Below are 19039 nucleotides of genomic sequence, written 5' to 3' on the forward strand. Positions count from 1 at the left end.
AGGCGGGCGGCGCTCACCTCTGGGACAGGGCCTGTGGGAGAGGCCAGTGCTGCAGGACCCCCGGGGAGGGCTTCCGGCCGCTTGCCGTGTGACCTTAGGCGCCTCCCCAGCCAGCTCTGGGGCTCTGGGCACGCAGCTCCCCGGAACCTAGCCTGAGTCAAGCTGGGGGACCCACGTGCCGCACGCAGGAAGGCACCAGCACCCCATTTTAAGAGGGAGGCCCCATTTTAGAGGCCCGGACGGGTGCTGACTGCAGTTCAGGTAGGTGCCCCCTGCATGTAGGGGGCTGATGGTTTTGGGTCCCCGTCGTCGGGCGAGGGGCGCCTCAGGCCCACGGTGGACCCCTCACCACTAGGGGCGGCGTCCAGAGGCAGGCTTGACACCCTTCGCCCAGCCCAAGGGGGCTTCTGGGGTGGCCGGAGGGTGGGGCGGGGCACAGAGCGAGGCCTCGTGTGCCCTCTGGCCCCCGACTGGCAGAAACTAGACTTTGTAGGGCCAGGGAGGCCTCTACAAAGTGTCACCAAATTAACACCCGCCTGTCAGCTGGGCCCCGGGGGTGGCCCTCAGAGCCTGGGGCCCAGGGGTGGGGGTGGGCTGGGCGGCAGCAGGAGGAAACCCGGGGTGGCCCTTCCGGCACCCGCCCCCGCCCGCTTCGGGGAGGCTGGGGGGTGGAGGCTGGAGGCCGAGAGCCGCGGCTCAGGCTCCACACCGCAAGGGGTCCTGGTCAGGGGCGTCCCCTCCACAGTGAGCTCCGGTGCCTGCCCGGCCCTAGGGCACCGCTCCAGCGGGGTGAGCCCTCCGGGGGAAGCTCCGGCCTGGCCCTTCCAGTGCTGGGCTCGGGCACCTGAGGTGTCCCGGTGACCTGAGGCCCTGGCCTTCCTGGGGTGACCCGGGGCACCCACCCTCCCTGGGGAGCCCCAGCCTCACCTCCACTTACAGGCCCAGGGGCGTAGCAGCCTGCCCCCCGCCCCGCCACTTCCCACACAGCCCCTGCTCTCACTCGGGTGGGGCGGCAGGAACTCTGACTTTTAGAGCAGTCGGGGCATGGGGTGGGCAGAGGGACGGGAGCCAGGGGCTGGAAAGGAGAGGAGGGGAGAGGGGTGGAGGGAGGGAAAGGAACGCAGGGCTCATTGTCTGGCCTGCCCCCTCCCTGGGGTCGGCACAGAGACCCAGAGGAGGGCTGGGGGCGGGGGGGGGGACAGGAACATTTCTGGAAACGGCTCCTGGGCCGTCTCCCCACCTCCCCTGCAGATCAGGGGACGCTGGTCCTCGTTTCGCACCTGCAGCAACTGTACCCCCTTGGCCGGGCCGCCAGAGACCCGGATGCAGGTACGCCTGGCTCCGAGCCGTCTGACTGTGGGGCTTGCAGGGGGGCTTACGGTCCCCAGGATTCCCTGCTGGAATCCTCGGGAGCACACGCACTCGGCCTCGGGGTCAGACACAGTACCCCAGGTAAGGCACCGGGCCAGGACTGTGCTTCTTGTCCCCCAGAGCCAGACCATAGGCCCAGGTGTGAAGTCCCCTCTGCCTGCGTTAACTGTAGCTGAGCAGAGCGGGAAGCCGCCGGGCACCAGGCTCTTGGGCCAGGTCCTCCCGCGGTGCCCGGCGAGGGCTGGGAGGCGGGGACCAAAGTCCGGCTGTTCGGGGCAGAGCCGGGGAGCCCGCGGCCTGCGGTCGGGGCCTTGCAGGGCAGAGGCTAGTGGGGCCCGGGGCAGCGGGGGGAGCGGCTCACCCCCCCCCCCCACAGTGGGCCTGGGTTTGAGGAAGAGCTCAGTCCGGACAGTGCAAACGGGGGGGGGGGGGGACGTGTTTGTATCTGAGGACAGTGTCCCCTGTTCTCTGTCAGGCTCAGGAGTTGTGCTGAGAGCCCCGAGCTGGGGCAGGTGCACCCGCAGGGCTTTTCCGCAAGAAATGCACAGAAAGGCCGGCCTGGGAAGTAGGGGGACGCGGTGTCTTAGACTCAACAGCCCTGGGAAGAGGACTGGAGTTCAGGTGGTTCTGTGCTCTGTGGGGGTGGGGGTGGGGGGTGGGACTGTCCCCAGGAGGTTCACCTGCCCCTCCCAACCCCAGGGCGGAATTGTGGGTAAAGAGGCAGGAGAGGGTGGGGTGGGAGTCCCCACTCTGCCCCAGGGCAGGTCGGGGAGGCTGAGGGGACCGAGCAGCACGCGGGGTGGGCAGGAAGGGGCTGGTTACTCACCCCTCCCTTCCTCCTGCTTCTGGCAGGACGTTTGGAGGCTGGGAACTGGTCGGGGCCGAAGGGATCGGGGCTGCCGGAGGGTCTGTCGTGAGCTGGCTCAGTGTGGGCGGGGCGCTTCCTGGTCCCGGAGTGTGGGAAAACTGCCCTCTGGGCTGGGCGAGGAGAGAGGAGCACCCGTAACCCTGGAATCCCCGGCCCAGTCGTCCTTCTCCAGAGCAGCCAACCCCCCTCGCTTAGCCACTCAACAAACGCTCTGCACTTCCCCCCGGGACACACTCCGGCCCCGGGGCCAACCCTCTCCCAGAAACAGGCTGCAGGGTGAGGCTGATCCAGGCCCACTGGAGGAATCAGGGCTGGGGTTAGGGAGGAGGGCTTCTCGGAGGAGGTGATGCCTCCAAGGAGTCTTAAGGATGAGCGAAGATGGGCCAGGGGCGGGCAGGGCCAGCCAGGCTGAACAGAGGCAGAGGGGTGAGCCAGGCTCGGGGTGTATACTGAGAGCCCGTGTCAGCGTGTGTGGGGCAAGAGTAGATTCTGGAGAGCAGGGGTGAGGCCAGCTCTCGGTAGAGGGGGGTCCCTGGGGAGCTCCAGAGGGCTGGGCGGGGGAGGCACAGGGTGAGGGGGCCGCGGACTTGGGGTGGGGGGTGGGGAGCTGCTCACCCCCGGGGGGCGGTCCTGATGGACTGGGCGTGGCCGGGGGAGCGCCCTTAGTGAGAGCCCCGGGAGCCGAGAGGGTTTCTCAAGGGAGAACGTGCTGGAACTCTGCGCTCGGGTGGGCGGAAACGTGGGTCAGCGGGCAGGTGCAGGAGAGTGTGGTCCGGGGCTGTGGCCCGAGCCGGGGCTTTGACAGGGGGCTTCGTCCTGGGCGGATGAGCCCCTTCGTGGGTTGAGTGTTTCTTACTCTATTTCCCGAGGGCCCACCTCAAACGTTACCTCTTCGGGGATGCCCACAGGGTTTTGGGCAGTTTAGGACCAAGACCAGGGGGCGGGGTGGGGGGGGGGTCTCCACCGAGGCGCAGCTTTGGGCCTCGACCAGCAGGGCGCCCAGACCCCCACAGCGGCGTCCGTGCTGGGGACTCAGGGGGCCCCTCCCAGCCGGGAGAGGGTGCCGGATGCCGACTCCCACTTGGTGACTTGTTGGAGTCATAGCCTTACAAGGGGCACCCCGGCCGGCTGTGGTCATCGGGGGCCCGGCCGCGGCTTGTCAGCTCCATCCCAGAGGCCACCTGGTTAAGGGTCTCAGAGGGCCAAGTCCCTCTGCAGGTGCCATAGGAGGGGCTGGGCTGGCAGGTGCCACGGAATGTTCTAGAGCTGGAGTCTGTGAGTAGGCTCCTGGGGTTGGGGCCTGGGAGGGGCTGGCCCGTGTCCAAAGCGGGGTCTCTTGAGCTGAGAGCCAGGTCAGTTTTGACTCACCCTGCGCGTGGGTTCAGGGGACTGAGCCTTGGGTTAAAGGGGAGGTTCTGCCAGCTACCGGGGGCTTCTCCACGGGCCTCTAGTGATGCAGGGACCGCAGAGTCAGGGGGAAGGAGGGAGTAGCTTGCTCGGGGGCAGAGGCCTGGGATGGACGAGCTCACGCCTTGCATGCACTGAGCCCTGCTCTGCCCCTGGCTGTGTGCTGGGACGCAGGGTCCCTCATGCTGCGGCGGGGGTCCCTCATGACAGCCAGTGGAGGATGCTGGAGGCGCCCATGGCAGGAGGCTCGCAGACTGGAGACCTGGGGTCCCCCCGTGACGGGTGGGATACAGTCTGGGAAGGTTATGTCCCCTTCCTCCCGCCAGAGCAGAGGAGGAACAGGGGACCCTGTCTGGGGAAACTCAGGCTCGGCGTGAGGCACCCGCTGCCCCAGCTTGCCCGGGACTGAGGCGCTTCTGGGACATGGGGCTTTCCAGGGAAAAACCCGGAGAGTTCTAGACAAACCAGGATGGCTGGCCACTCTCCCTTTATGGGTCCCTGCAGGCCAGACAGACTCATGCTGGAGGTTGGCCCAGAGGAAGGAGGGAAGGCGCTGGGGTAGGGGTAGCGGCATGGAGATGGGAACACAGGGTCATGGGCGCCCTACCTCCAGCCCCCCAGAGGGACGCCTTGCCCTGACCTCCGTGCTCAGGAGAAAAACAGCTTCGAAGGAGGGCTGTCCAACCAGGGGAGGCTGGAGCGGAAGTGGCCAGGAGCTGTGGTCTGGCCTGGCAAGGGCCTCCGAGGGGGTGTGAGAGGGCAGAAGGGCAGCCTGGAATCAGGGAGAGGCAGGCCTCTGAACCGTCCAGGAGAGCAGGACTCAGAGCAGCTGGGGCTGGGGCCCCACACCTGCTCACCAGGCTGCGGTGGGGAAACTGAGGCAGAATAAGTGGCCGGAACACGCTCCTGTTCGTGTGCTCCCGGTGCTCTGCCCCCCCCCCGCCCCCCCCACAGGCACAAGCCCGAGGGGCCTGGAGTGTGCCCGCCTCTTAGGTCCCCCCGGCACGGCCTCCTCTGTCCTGCTGCCTCGTCCCCCGGCTGGAGGGAACGATGCCATGTTCTGACCATCCTGTGTCTTCCAGAACCTCTGCCCGCTGGGAACTTCATGGAGAAGCCATCCAGGAGGAAGCAGGAAGGACCTCCAGGGAGCCAGAAGAGAAGTCACTAACCCACACAGCCTCCTACCCTAGAGAGCCCCCCGGCTGTCCCGCGGTCACTTCCGCCTGCCTGGATGGCGCTTAGGGAGCCTGGGTATTTGGTCTGTGCTGGGGACGGCCACACACAGTAGCCTGTCTTCCGTGCTCTGGGAGCCCTGGAACCTGGCTGGGCCGGACTCTAGGGGTCCCCTGCTCAGCTCCAGTGACAGCTGGGCATTGCACACGTTTGATAAACTGCAGATGAGCGAGACCCCAGCATCTCAGCCCCTTCCCCCCACGGGACTCACCCTGAGAACCCTCCCTGGAGCCGGTTTCATCAGGCCGTGGACCCCGCCCTGGTTTATTCACCTATTTCTGACTCCACCCACCAGCCTGGAAGCCCCTGGAGGGGAGGCCCCCCGCCCCCCCCCCAGGCCCCAGGGAAACACTCCCGGTCTGGATCCCGACTGGACGTTCGGGGAGGAGGGCCTGTTCAAGGACCCACGGCCAACAGTGGGCTTTCAGGCTACCGTGGCTGATGTCCAACCCAAGGCGGCCACTCGCTCCACTGTTTGCCCCAAGTCAGAATCCAGAGCATCTGGGGGAGGGGCTCAGCAGGGAGGCCCCATCTGTAGGACCCAGCAGCCAGTGCGCTCAGGATGGATGGAGCCCGGGGGGGGGGGCTGCAGTCAGCCCCAGCAGGCTGGCATCTCCGGGACTTACCAGCTCTTGACAAGGGGCTCGTCCTCTTGACAGAGTTTCCCCATCTGTGAAATGGTCTGGGCGGATTCGGTGAGATAACGCACGGGGCTGCCTGGCACAGAGAGGGTGTGCCGACGGCAGCTGCGTACCGACCAGCGTCCAGCCGGGGCTGGCCGAGGACATTGCTGAGCGCCGGGCAGAGTCGCGGGGACCTGTGCCCCACGGACCCCCAGGGCTCTGGAGGGCTTGGTGGCACTGTCCACGCTGCCCAGCGTGTGAACACTATTCCACCGTGCCCTACGGGTTATTAGGGAACGGCACGTGATGGGGGTGTCGGGGTCTGAGTCTCCCCACCAGCCCACGGCCCTGCACTCAGAGCAAATGTCCAGCCTACGTGACAGTGGCAGCTGGAGGGGCCGCTGGTGTTGCGCCGTGCTCGGCCACCCCTCTAGGCGTGCGGAGACAGTGGCCACGGGGAGGGTGCTGGCCACCGCGCCAGGCACGTGTGGACACGGCCCCCGAGACTCTTCAGGAGCCTTGCAGGGGAGAAAGCAGAGGCACGGAGAGGTTAAGCGACTTGTCCGTGGTCACACAGCTCCAGTAAGAGGCAGTTGCCGTGCCTGACTCCAAAGCCCAAAGCTTCGTGGCTTAGCCAGGCAGTGCCCCCTACCTTGTCCCCTGCCCCAACCCCTGTGCATGCTGCCGGCATTAGAGTGGCCAGACAGGGAAGAGCCACCAAGTGGCCACCAGCAGGAACCGGAGGTGGGGGGGTTGCCGTGGACTGTGGCCACGCCCCCCATCTGCCCAGCAAAGGCCTGCTGCCCCCTTCATCACGCCCCCCACATCCCAGGGTCCCAGCGCCCTCTGGCCTCATCCCTCCGGGGTCCCCAGCCCCTGCCCTGGCCTGGGACACCATCGTTTCCCAGCCGCCTGACTTCAGCCATTCCTCAGCCCCCCTCCCAGCCTCTGCTCGAGGCCCCTGCGTCCTCCGTTAAACCTCAGGACCCCGGACCCTCAGCTGGAAGCCTCCGAGGCTCCTCGGTGCCTTCTCGAGGTCGCCGGCTCCTGGGCTGGACTCCAGGCCCTGCACACCGGGCCCCTGAAGTCCTCTCCGGAAATCTGGTTCGCTCTGGGCTCACTCTCGGTACCAGCCGTGACGGGCGAGGGCCTGGGACTGGCCCCGTCCCCGCCTGGGACCCCCACCCTTGCCGGGATCCCCCTCCTCATCCCAGACCTGGGGGGGGGCTCTGCTGGGGGTTCCCGCTGTACCCCACGTCCCGCCATCCTGGCACGGACCGCCCCTGTAGTGGAGGACGCTCAGGGCTTGGTGGGGGCAGCTTGGAGGTAGGCCCAGGCCTTCCCTGGCAGCCCCCAGGGTCCCCTTTAGTCGCAGGCTCATCTCTGGGGGGCCAGCAGACGTTGTGGGGCGCTCGCTCTGCAGGCCTGCTTTCTTGGATGCCGCTCCCCTGGCAGGGCCCCAGCTCCCAGCGCAGAGGTGCACTTAGGGTTACTGGTTTGGTGGGTGTTGTGAGAGGTGGACGGACTCGTGACAGCGTCCACAGGCAGCCGGCAGGCCCCGAGGCAGGGACAGGCCTAACCGGTGGGGGGGCCCGGGCCTGTCACAGAGCCCTGCACTGCCCGGGGCTTCGATCAGCAGCACTAGTGGAGGGAGAGGAGGCAGAGGGTGAAGGGGCGATGGGGGCGGAGGAGATGGGGGGGCAGGAAGAGGAGGAGCTGAGGGTGGGGGGCACGGGGAGGGGGCTGAGGGGCACCAGAGGGAATGGCCAGCTCTCAACGTTGCGTCTTTAGCCTGGCTGACCCTCCCCTTCCTCTCCCTGCTCCTTGGCCCCCTGGCTCCCTGCCCCCCTACCCATGTGTAGGGAGAAAGGAGAAGGCCATGTGTTATTTCCCAGTGATGTGTGAGTGACAGCCCCCCCCATCCCGCCCAAACATCTAGGGGTGATGGGGTACTTTTTGAAAACGAGGCTTCCCCCCTGCACGGCCCTGGCGGGCCACGTTAGGCCGACCCCCCCATTTAGACTCGAGGAGACTTGTGGGCCCAGGGAGCCAGGCCCTTGCCCAGATTCCCCACCAGGTGAGGGATGACTACGGCACCCCCCCCCCCCCCACCCCAGGGCTGCGCTGGGGTCCACCTGGGCTCTCCTTCCCAGTCGCCAGTGCGCGGGCAGGTGGGCGGGCCCGGGGGGGCGGGCTCCTGCCCGCAGTGCCATCGGCGGACACCAGGGGGCAGCAAGCGCCCAGCTTTGGGCCTCAGGGCGGGCGGCCCGCAGCCCCGGGTCTCGGGAGCTGTCACCTCCGGCACCTCAGCAGCTTTCCAAACTGTGTCCGGGCCCTCGAGGGAGGGAGGGGACGGGCACCCATTCTGCTGAGCCCCTACTCCGTGCGGCCTGCGGGGCTCCCGGCCTCTGTCCTGACCTCCCACCGCTCACCTTTGAGACCCAGCTGGGTGCCGGGGGTTAGGAAATGTAGTGAAAAACTGCACAGATGAGATGCTGAGGGCCTCCCCCTCCCCTGGCCTTGGGGGGCCCGACTTGCTCTGGGAGCCTGCTCAGGGTGTCACGGGAGCAGGGAGCTTACACGCTGCCCGGCCCAGTACGTGCTCCGTGGCCCCGGGGCCCGGGTGGGCTCGCTCCTCTGCGGGGCCGGGGCAGGGCTGGGGCCCTCAGGTCTCCTCCGCGGCTTTCGGGCTTCTCTGAGCGCCGCCTGGGTGTGCTGGAAGCAGGGTGGGGGCTGGCGGCCCTGGTGAACCCTCTGGACAGAAGATTCTGACTCCTAGGGGTCCCCTCTAGCTCAAGAAGACCGGACAGGAAGCCGGGGGCTCGGCGGAACGAGACCCAGGACGGGGCATCTGCTCACCCAGATTCGTTTTTCCTGCTCTTTCCAGGCGGGAGGCCTGGTGGGGCTCAGGGCCAGCCGCAGACCCTCCTCCTTGCCTGCCCCCGACCCTGGGAGCCCTCCCCAGCCCCGCAGAGGTCTGTGGGGGGCTAGGATAAGCAGTGTTCCAGGGCCTCCCGGGATGGCCAGTGCGGAGCCCGGAGCAGTAGTGGGCCAGCTGGGCACTCGGAGAGGAAGCCGTGCCTGGCCCGCCTGGCCGGCCGTGCGGATGGGGCAAGGGAGCCCTCACGTCCAGGGCTGCTCCGGCTTCCTCCACACCTCCCCCCACGGCCCGCCCAGCCCCTCCTGCTAATTCCCGGGGAGCGAGGACCCCCGGCCCAGCCGGGGCCGGAGCACAAGGCAGCCCCTGTAATCCGAGCTTCGGATTCGCGTTGTGCGGCATGTGGACGCGTCACCGGAGGGAGGCCGGCACCTGTGGAGGACGTGCCTGGCAGCCGCCCCGAGAACAGCCCGTCCTGGGGGGGCTGGGGGCGGGGCCGGCAGAGCGCGGGAAGTCGGTGCGGGGAGGAAGGTTCTGGCTGTGCCGGCGCTGGGCCCCGGGCCAAGTGTGCTAGGAAACCCCCCTCCCCGCCAGCCCCAGCTCCGAGCTGGGCTGGCTGCCTGTCGCTGGAGGCTAGCTAGTTAATCTGTAACTCTCCATACTCCTCGGGGCCTCCAGGCCTCATCTTGTGGAGGAGAAGGTGAGGCTGCGAGGGGCAGCGTCCTCCCCGAGGGGTCTGGCCAGGCCGGTTCAGGGCCACTGCTGGGTGAAGTGGCTCGGGGCCAAAGGTCTGGCCCTTCCCGGGGGCTGTGGGCAGGGGGGCGGGGACGGACGGGGCCGTGGGGCTCTGCCCCGGTGGGCCCCGTCTGAGCCAGGCAAGAGCTGGCTCACCTCCCTGGTGGGAGGCACACGGGGGAGGCTCAGTCCCCCCAGGACAGGGCCACAGCCCGCCTCCCCCAGCCCGGATGCCCAGCTCCGGCTCTAGGCTTGGGCGGGGGGCGGGGGGGGGCAGTCAGGGGGTTCTTGCTTTCTTTCCTCTCCTGCTTTCGTGCTCGCCAGCCCCTCATAGAAGTCCCGGGAGGGGCTCCGGGCTGGAGAAAGGCACGCATCTGTGGCCACAGAGCTCTGAGTAGGTTGCTTAACCTCTCTGGGCGTCTGGTTCCTCCCTTGCAAAAACAGGCATCAAAATGCCTCCCTGTCCAGGTTCTTGGAAGGATTAAAGGAGGCCAGGGGCCGAGCCTGGGTGCAGGGCAGGCTCCTGGAATCTGGTGCTGTCATCATTTGTAACATCCCTCCGCGCCCCTCACGCCGCCGTCTGTCCGGGAGAAGTTGTCTTCTCACACACACACACACACACACACCCCTCGCAGGGGCCTGGGGAGCACACTGGGGGCGGGCCCTCCTGGGCTTCCAGAAACAGGTCCGTGTGGCTCCCCAGGAGGCGGGAGCTCGGGGACGCGGGCGGGGAGTCAGCCAGCAGGCGGCAGCATGTGGCCAAAGACGGCGCTCCCCGGCCCGCCCAGCTCTGCCGCTCGCGCGCGTGCAAGAGTGGCTCCCTCCGAGCCTCAGTTTCCTCAGCTGCAAAAGGGGCCCACTCCCTGGGCCGACCACGGCGGGCGCCGTGGGGAGAAATAGCCCCATGAGGTCTTGGGTTAGTGGGTTAGCTGCCGTAACCACTCGAGCGGGGCCGAGTAAGTCCTTCGATCTGCCCGGGCCTGTCTCCTCCTCCAGAAAAGTGACACCTCAAACAGGCCGGTGCCACACAGGTGACTCCAGCTGGGGAGGGCTGGCTGCTCTAACAGACACCCCCCCTCCCCCCCCACCAGCTCTTACCGGCTTAAAACACGATAAACCTTTATTTTTCACTCCTATCTCGGTCAGGTCGCTGTGCAGAGGGTGCTGTGGGGGTGGTGGCTCTGCTCCCTGGGTCATTCAGGGCTGCAGTCCCCCCCCCCCGCCCCCCAATCTGGCTGGCAGAGCGGTGGGGGGGGGGTGGCAGAGGGCAGAAGAGCTAGGTTGGTCTGGACGGGCCTCGGCCTGGAGGCAGCGTAGGCCATTTCTGCTCCTGTCTGTGGCCCAAACTGGTGGCGTGCCCCCCCCCCACCCCCCCAGCTGCAGAGGGGCTGGGGACGTGGTCCTTGCTCTGTTCGTTTGGAGGAGGAAGAGGCGAACAGGGCTGGGCCGGGTAAGAAGGACAGAGATGCGCACTGGAGATGCCAGCGGGGGCCCCGGTGCTTACGACCCCCTCACCCTGCACACGGGCTCCCCCACTATCACGTGTGCAGGATTTAGGGGTGCTGGAGCGTCCCGGGAGCCTGTCCTTGCTGTTCCCCAGGGGCCAGCACCCCCCCCCCCCCCTCTGGTTCTGTTATCTGCAGCCACCCAGAGTACAAACATTGTTCCTTTTGTTTTCTTTTCTCCTTCGGATACACTTTTAATTGCAAAAGTGGAGCTTGGTTATTGTACTCAGGCAGATGTTTGCAAGCTTGGGGGCCCCTCGGGGTGGAGGACTGGGCCTTCTCTCAGACTTCCAGGCCCCCAGCTGTCCTCCCCCAGGTCTGTCCCTGGCTCGGGGGAAGGGCCCCAGCCCCGCTCTTGGGACTGGCAGGTCAGTGAGCCAATGGGTACCCCCCTTGACCAAATTCAGAGTCACATACTCAGAGGAGGTCACCTCCCTGCCCTAACAAAGCCAAGAGGGGAGATGTCCCCATGGCCTTTGGAGAATGCAAGGAAGGACGGGAAGCCCAGAGGGAAAGCAAAGAGAAAGGCCGGCAGCTGGAGGAGGGGCAGCCCGACTCCGCTCCCGCCCCATGGTGCTCCCGCTAGAGTTCCATTCCCACAACAGGTGAGGCCCCACCAAGGGGAGGCATAAAGCCATCAGGACGGCCCTTGGCGCGAGCGAAGGGTGGCCACTGTTGCCGCACCGCGTGATGTGAGTTGTGTGGGACCGCCACTCCCAGTGCTCGGAGGCAGGACTCGATGTCACATGCTGTCAGTCTTGTCACGGAGACAGGGGGGTGGGGTGCCGGGACCCAACTGTCTGAACTCAGCTGGCACCGAAGGCAGTGGGAACGGCCCTCTAAGCCCACCCCAGCCCAGGACAGTGCGTGGGGAGGACTGGGTCATTTACTCCTGCTCATTTACTGAGCACCTACTAGGTCCCCTGCCCTTAGGGGGCCGAGGGCAGACAGCTATTCATAGCACCCGGCAGTTCCCGCTGGGGAGGAGAGCTCAGGCCCCCTGAGTGTCCAGAGCGGGGCTGGGCGCGGGATGCCTTCCTTCCTGGAGGAAGGGAGACCACCTGGAGGCTGAATCCGGGGTCGGGTGGGCTACTTCCCAGCCTGCCCTCCAGGACAGCTGGAGCCAGGGCATCTGGACCTCTTGGGAAATCCAAGAGGAATCCACCCGGTTCCACATTTTGTGGTCACTACCCGCTGTGGCACTGGGGAAGCCAGTGTGACCAGGGCACCAGGGCTGGGCAAGGCCCTGCCTCCTTTTAGCCCCAGGCCAGGTGATGACCCCGTATAAGCGGTCCACAGAGCTTCAGAAAACTTCAGCAGCTTTTTTTTTATTTTCCTGAAGATAAAAAATTGTAGCATCTACGCCTGTGGGAATTTTGGGATACAGTATACAGAACAGAATAAAAACTAACCGCGAGTCACCGCCTTTGGTCCGTCTTTCAAGAGCCCAGCACCTCGCCCTGTCCCTCACCCCGCGCCGATGCCCTCTCCTGTTCGTCTCATGCCCTCACTTCAAACTTGGCCTCCCTGCGACCCGGGGCCCAGGATACCTCCTCCGGGACACATCGGCACGTTATCACAGCATCCCATCCCTGGGGTGTCCTGGAGCCCACCTGACCCTGTGGCGGAGGGGCAGGGGGGGAGTCTGGTCGCGGTTGGGTCAGCCTTAATTCTCTCGCTGGGCTTCCGGGCTCACCGGGGACAGGGGCTGACAGCTCAGGCCTCTGCCGGATCCTCCTGCAGGTGCCTGACCCTCCCCACCCCCAGCCCAGGGCGGCTCTTATCTCGTGGACTGGTCTGGAGGCATTTCCTGGGCTCCCAGCCCCCAAACAGGCTGCACCAAAGGGAAAGCAGCAGAAAGTAATGGTCTCCCATGGCCTGGCCCAGCTGGGACGAGAGCCACCTGGGAGAACCTGGGGCCGTACCAAGGCACGGCGGGTCGGGGAGAAGGGGTTTGGGCCCTGGCAGGCCTCCTCCCCGACGCCTCTAGGAGGGGCCCTCTGGCTCGCCTGCCCAGTCACTCTTAGGGCTGTCGTTTCTCCGCAGCCATCAATATTTACTGGGCACAGTGAGGGGTGCTAACCTTCCGGGACAGTGGGACAGGTACTCCAGCTAGAGCAGGGCTGCCTGGGCACCTGCTGCCCACCGGTGGCCCCACCTCCCACCTCCCACCTGGGGGTTCCCTGTGTGATGGGGGGGATAAAGCTGGTTCAGAGAACCAATGTACACAGTCAAGGGCCCCAGGGAGGCAGGGCCAGGCCCACCCCAGTGGAGGAGGCTCCCGCACCCCGTCCAGGACCCCAGCCAGAGCAACGACCCCAGCCGCTCTGGACAGCGGGACCTTGTGTGGCCCAAGCCCAGAGTGGCCCGGCCAAAGCCTGAGAGGTGCTGGGCACCTGGTCCATGACATGGTGGGCATAGCCTAGGAGGGGCTCCGGTCTCCCGCCCGCTGAGCAGGGCTGGGCAAGGGGCTAAAGGGTCGGCTCTCAAGGTGCCCCTTCCGGGGAAAGAGTGGAGCTGCCTGCCCTCTCGCTCCGAGGGCCCTAGGGCCAGCAGGTGTGTTAGGGCGCCAGGTGCGCGGAACCCTGCCAGGGACGCAGCCCCGGGCACAGCAGGCCGCGCGGGGGCAGCCGAAGACCCCGCCTCGCTAGGGACGAGACGCCCTCGGCGGGTTCAAGCCCCGTCAGCCGGCGCTGGAGGCCCAATGGTGAGCGCGGGCGGCTGGGCCGGCGCCCCCGGGGGGCGAGTCGGAACTGGCCGGACGCCGGGCCCCGCCGCGCCGAGGAGGGCGCGCCGGCCGAGGGGGCGCCCGCGCCACCGCCGCCGCCGCCGCCGCCGCCGCCGCCTCGCAGCCCCCGCCGGCAGACAAAGGAGCCGGAGGGGGGCGGGAGTGGGGGTGGCGGTGGTGCTGGTGGGGGGGGGGGGATGGGGCGAGGGGGCGGGGCGCCGCGGTGTCACGTTACCGCCCGCAGCGCCCTTTAACTCGGGCCCCGCCCCTCTCACCGCCCCCCGCCCGCCGCCGCGCGCGGCCCGCGCCCCGCCAATCGGCCCGCGCGCCCCGCCCCGCCCTCGGGTGGGTGTGTGCACGCGGCCAATGGGCGGCACGCGGGGGCCGGGCCCGCCAGCGGGGCGGGGGCAGAGCGGCGCGGGCCAATCGCCGCCGTGTTGTTGAAACTGAAAATACTACATTATGCTAATCGCGGCGGGGCCCCCGCGCGGGGGGGGTTGGGACCCTCGCGTATAAAGGGGCGCGCGAGGGCTGGGCGTTCCACAGGCCAAGTGCTCTGCGCTCGGTGGGTGCCAGCCAGGCCCGAGCGAGCCGAGCGGGCGAGGACAGGCACCGAGGGGGCGCGGCCGCCGGCCGGACGACACCGCAAGCGACACGCAGGAGCAGCCCGAGGCCCGACCGCCAGGTAGCCGCCGCGCCCGCCCTCCCGCCGCGTCCCTTTGCAAATGCAGACTCCGACTGCGCGGGGTCTCACTTGCGCCCGGCCTCCGCCCTCCTCTCCTTCTCCTTCTCCTCCTCCTCCTCCTCCTCCTCCTCCTCCTCCTCCTCCTCCTCCTCTTCCTCTCCTCTCCTCTCCCGCGGCCCCGGCCCGCGCAGCCCCGGGCCAGGCTCGACGTGTGTCTCTGCAGCACATTGGCAATGGAGCGCCTGGTCGCCCGCCGCACCTTCCCCCTGTTCGCGCGCACTAGCGCCTGCCGCAGCCTCTTCGGGCCGGTGGACCACGAGGAGCTGAGCCGCGAGCTGCAGATCCGCCTGGCCGAGCTGAGCGCCGAGGACCAGCGCCGCTGGGACTACAACTTCCAGCAGGACGTGCCGCTGCGGGGCCCCGGGCGCCTGCAGTGGACCGAGGTGGACAGCGACTCCGTGCCCGCCTTCTACCGCGAGACGGTGCAGGTGGGGCGCTGCCGCCTGCTCCTGGCGCCCCGGCCCCGCCCGGAGGGCGCAGGCGATAGCCCGCCCCCCGCGCCGCCGGCCGATGAGCCCCTCGACGGCCTCGGGGAGGCGCCGGCGCCGCCGTCCGGCGGCCCGGCGGTGGCTCCCGCCCCGGCCCCAGCCGCGGCGCCGCAGGAGAGCGATGAGCAGGAGGCGGTCCCGCCGCCGCGCAGCCAGGAGCCCCTAGCCGAGCCGCTGCACTCAGGGATTTCGGGGCGCCCCGCGCCGGGCACTGCCGCTGCCGCTGGCGCCGCCGCCGCCGCCGCCGCCGCCACCAATGCCGCCGCCGCCGCCGCCGCCGCCGCCGCGGCTGTTGCCACCACCGCTGCCGCGGGAGGCGCCGCGATCAAGAAGCTGCCGGGGCCTCTCATCTCCGGTGAGTCCCGCGCGGCCCCGCCCCGGCCCGGCCCGGCCCTGCTTTGTCCGGCCGGCCGGGCTCCCCCGGCCTCGGGGGCCTCACTCGGTCCCCGCCTCCTCCCGTGGCATTAAAGGGCCAGCGGCGCGCAGGGCGCGGCTGCGCCCGCACCCCGGCCCGCCCCGCTGTTGTGCTCGCGAGCGGCGGGGCGCGGGAGGGATGGGAGAGCGCGCGCCTGGCCTCCCCCCGCCCCCCGCCCCCGGGCGCGCCGTCCCCGCTCCGGCCGCCGGAGCCCCTCCCCGGGCGCGGCGGGCGCGGCGATCGCGGCGCGGAGGGGGTTAAGCGCGGCGGCGGCCCCGGGGGGCTTGGCCGCGGGACAAGGAGAAATGCTTACACAGCACATTGCGCGGCGACGTAAACAAAGCTGACCCGCCGCGGACCTCGGCGCGGGCGGGGACGGCGCCCCCACCCTGGCCGGCCGGCCGCCCGCCCGCTCCCCCGTCCCGGCCCCCGCTCGGGTTCCCCGGCCGACCCCGCCCTGACCGGCTGCGCGCGCGCCTGCCGCCCGCAGATTTCTTCGCCAAGCGCAAGAGACCCGCGCCCGAGGCCAAGGCGTCGAACGAGGTCCCCGCGGGATGCGCCGCCCCTGGCGCCGCTCCGGCCGTGGGCTCGGCGGAGCAGACCCCGCGCAAGCGGCTGCGATGAGGTGGGCGCGGCAGGGGCGCGCGGGGCGGGGAGGGCCGGCCCCGCGGGGTCGTGGCGGTCGCCCTGTGTGCTGTCGCTCACCGAGCCTCTCTCCCCCGCAGCCTCGCGCCCAAAGAGCCCCGAGGGAGCCCGCTGGGCAGCGGACAGGACAGGAGCGCTGGGCCTCGGCTGGGACCGTCCATGTAGCAGCAACCGGCCGGCAGCTGCCACCGAGCAGCGTTCGGTTTTATGTTTAAAATTTAAAAAAAAAAAACAACTGTGCAATGTATTAATAACGTCTTTTATATCTAAATGTATTCTGCACGAGGAGTACACTGGTCCCAAGGTGTAAAGCTTTAAGAGTCATTTATATAAAGTGTTTAATCTCTGCTGAAACTCAGTGCAAAAAAAAAAAAAATGAAAAAAGAAAAAAAAAGGAAAAAAGAAAAAACATGTATATTTGTACAAAAAGTTTTTAAAGTTATACTAACTTATATTTTCTATTTATGCCGAGGCGCGGGCCGCTTTGCCGCGCGATAGCTCGGTTACTGGTTCCGCCAAAGGCACGTCACCCGCATCTGGTTATCGACAAATGTAAATTTATTTTTATAGCGGACTCTGGGGGGGGAGGGGTCGCTCACAAGCTGTAGCTGCCGAACAAGCCCAGCTAGTTAGCAGTTCTCTTCGCGCTTTCTCTGTCTCTTTTATTATTATGGCTATTTTAAACTGGAAGACAAATCTGTTAACATGGTTCCTGAGCCGTCTGCAGCACCGCCCCGGCCCCTCGTCCGCCGGGTTCCAAATAAAGAGGCCGAAAAACGCCGCAGGTCAGCTCCGTGTGTCCTTGTACCCTGCCTCCCAGTTTTCTTCTCTGGCGCCCCCACAAGTTAGGGAGATAGGACACTGGACAGAGGGGGCGGCCAGGCTACGCTGTAGGCCATCCACTCCAAAGGGAGAGGGACTTTCTCCTGGCAGGACTGGCTAAAGGCCACCTGCTCTAGGCCCCTAACTTAGGGATGAGCGGCCCCGCCCTCGCTCTGCTACACACAACCCCCCCCCCACCGCCCCCCGCCGCCCCTCGAGGCGCGCGGGGCTGTGCGCCGAGACTCTCTGGGGCTCCGTGCGTCCCTTGCTCCAAGGAAACCACCCACACCCCAGCCGCGCTGGGCTGAGCCCCCATGGGGCTCAGGTGGGCACTCGCAGGGGCTGGGCCATGGCCCATCCCCCCTCCTGACTACTGCGGCGCCGGCACGGCACTCGGGGTGGAGCCCCGACGGCTCCCGGGTCCCCAGCTTGGTGGGGCCGGGGTCCCCCACGGGTCGGGCCAGGGGAGCCCTGACATGTTGCTGGCCGGTACGCGCCAGCAGTGGGGGAGGGGCGGCCTGAAGGCCTGCGGGGGGGGGGGGGGACTGGGGAAGGGGAGGCGCCTGGGGCCAGGTGGGGGTGGGGAGGGGTGCGGAGGGGTGGGCTGCCGCCGTGGAGCAACTCGGAGTCGAGGAACTCGAAGTCGGATACACCCGCGTGCACCCACCAGTCTTCTGGTTTCCAAGTACTCTCTTTTAGTCGAAAAGAGGAGGTTTATTTTATTTAATTTTTTTATAGCTGACCTATAAACCTCTGAAAATTATGGCTTACAATGGAAAGGGTGACGTAAAGCGGCACAAACCGACGGCTGGCAGGATTTGTGCTGGTGCCCTGGACCCGGAAAAGCGGAACCGGCGGTGTATTTAAGTTAACCGTTTTGGGGCCGGGTGCGGCACCGACGTCCCCCACGGGTCAGGGACAAAGGCTGGGCCCAACCTTCCATTTGGAAGATGCATCTAGACTCATAATTAACCTGCCCCCAAGTGCCTAAACGGGCCTGGAGGAGGGAGATGGGGCTGGCCGGAGCACTCCGAGATGCGCGGGCAGTGAAAGCAGGGGGGCCCCCCCCGCGACGTTCAGCTGATGGCATCATGGGCCCGATCGCAACCTGGGAATCAGGCCTGCGGGGGCCCGGCTTCGAGGGGGCCTTCCCCACACCCACCCGTGTGACCACAGCCTGGTGGAGGAGACGTCCATGGGGGCTGCTGGGTCGCGCACCTGGCGGAGAGCATCCCCCCACCGATCTACCCATGACCGAATCTGGTGGGGGAGGGACCCCTGGAAGCCCCCAAGCAGACTGCTTCGGAGACCTGCCACCCTGCTCCGCACGCAGCCCTGGCCTGCTACCCAGGAGTGCGGCCCACCTGACCCCCGCTCCCGCTCCCTGGCTTTCTCAAACGCATGGTGCTGGGAGGACCAACAATAATACTGTTTCTGGGGACGGTCCCCCACCACCTCCGGGGGAGATGGTAACGGATACCTGGAGGTTGTCCTCCACGGGGAGCAAGCATGGGATTTTGAGCCACACGCGTGACCCTGGGCACACGTGGCCGGAGGCAAGCCCTTCCATCCCTCGGTGGGCCTCAGTTTCCTGCCTTTGGCGCCCTGTGACCCTCATGTGAGGATCTTAGGGAAACAATAGCATTGGATGGTTGGCCCCAGATCTCTTTTCTCATCTGTGCTCCTGACGGGGAGCATGAGTATGTACCCTACTCTCAGGATGGGCCCTTTCCTCTCCGGACCCCCAGGCCCTGCCCAAGCCCAGAGCACCCGGGGAGCGGGTCGGCGGTCAGCACACATGTGGGATGGGTCTGTCCTCAGTCAGGGCCTGATCCCAGTTCCCCTGGGGATCCCTGATAATAACAATAATAATCCTAACAGCCACCACTCATGACGTCGGTCTCGGGGCCCTAATGGCAGGGGCTGAGCACGGTTCTTCCTCAGCGAGACCCTCCCAATGTGGCCCCACCCCACTGTCTGTTTGTCGAAGGAGGAAACCGAGGCACGGGGCAACCTGCGGGAGGACAGATCACTGACCTCGGCGGGGCTGAGGGACTTGGGACTGCTCCGTTGTCCTGTCCTGTGCCTTGGAAGGCAGGCGCACGGCGGGGAGGGGAGCCAGGCCCCAGGACCGCAGGAGAGGAGTTCGGGCTCACACACGCAAAGCGTGCCGTGCCGTGGCGTGCGCCGTGCCCGGCACACGCAGTCGGTGTGCAGTGCGTGTAGGGGCTCGGACCGTGCGTCTCCTGCAGGCTCCCACTGGTCCTGCCTGACTCTAGCCACACGGTAGCTTCCTACAGACCAGGCCGGGAAGACAGGCTGTGGAGCTTTAAGCTGGAGGCCCACCGGGCAGAGGCTGAGAAGGGACTGGCCCGGGCAGTGGCGGGCAGGGAGCGTCAGCCGCACACTCAGGGAAGCTGAAGGGGGGGGGGGGCGCCGTGTGCTCAGCTGGGACGGGGTCTGGAGGCCAGGGGAGGACAGAGGTCGTGAAGAAGGCCCGGTGAGCGTGTGTCAGCCGGAGGGTCCGGATGAGGCGGGAGAGCGGGGCCTGGAGGCGGTGTGGGGGTCTCTGGCCT

The 19039-nt window shown here is 67.3% G+C and overlaps 1 protein-coding gene across 1 annotated transcript; it reads left to right on the forward strand.

The window, feature by feature from the left end:
• The first annotated feature begins 13906 nt into the window (after positions 1-13906).
• On the forward strand, positions 13907-15620 carry CDKN1C (cyclin dependent kinase inhibitor 1C). Its single transcript, XM_047072105.1, has 3 exons — positions 13907-14033; positions 14257-14936; positions 15487-15620. The coding sequence occupies exons 2-3, from the start codon at positions 14267-14269 to the stop codon at positions 15618-15620; spliced, it is 804 nt and encodes a 267-aa protein (XP_046928061.1). The 5' UTR covers positions 13907-14033; positions 14257-14266.
• The last annotated feature ends 3419 nt before the right edge of the window (positions 15621-19039 follow it).

Source organism: Lynx rufus, unplaced genomic scaffold (genome assembly GCF_022079265.1).
Source record: "Lynx rufus isolate CCGP_SWC_20201006 ecotype Redwood Valley unplaced genomic scaffold, mLynRuf1.p SCAF_9, whole genome shotgun sequence".
NCBI classification, from domain to species: Eukaryota; Metazoa; Chordata; class Mammalia; order Carnivora; family Felidae; genus Lynx; species Lynx rufus.

What these genes read in the sequence shown, in the direction of transcription:
- CDKN1C (XM_047072105.1), top strand. Translation starts at nt 14,267, where the DNA reads ATGGAGCGCCTGGTCGCCCGCCGCACCTTCCCCCTGTTCGCGCGCACT. An exon ending in GCCGGGGCCTCTCATCTCCG is followed by an intron (nt 14,937 to 15,486) that starts GTGAGTCCCGCG and finishes TGCCGCCCGCAG; the next exon opens with ATTTCTTCGCCAAGCGCAAG.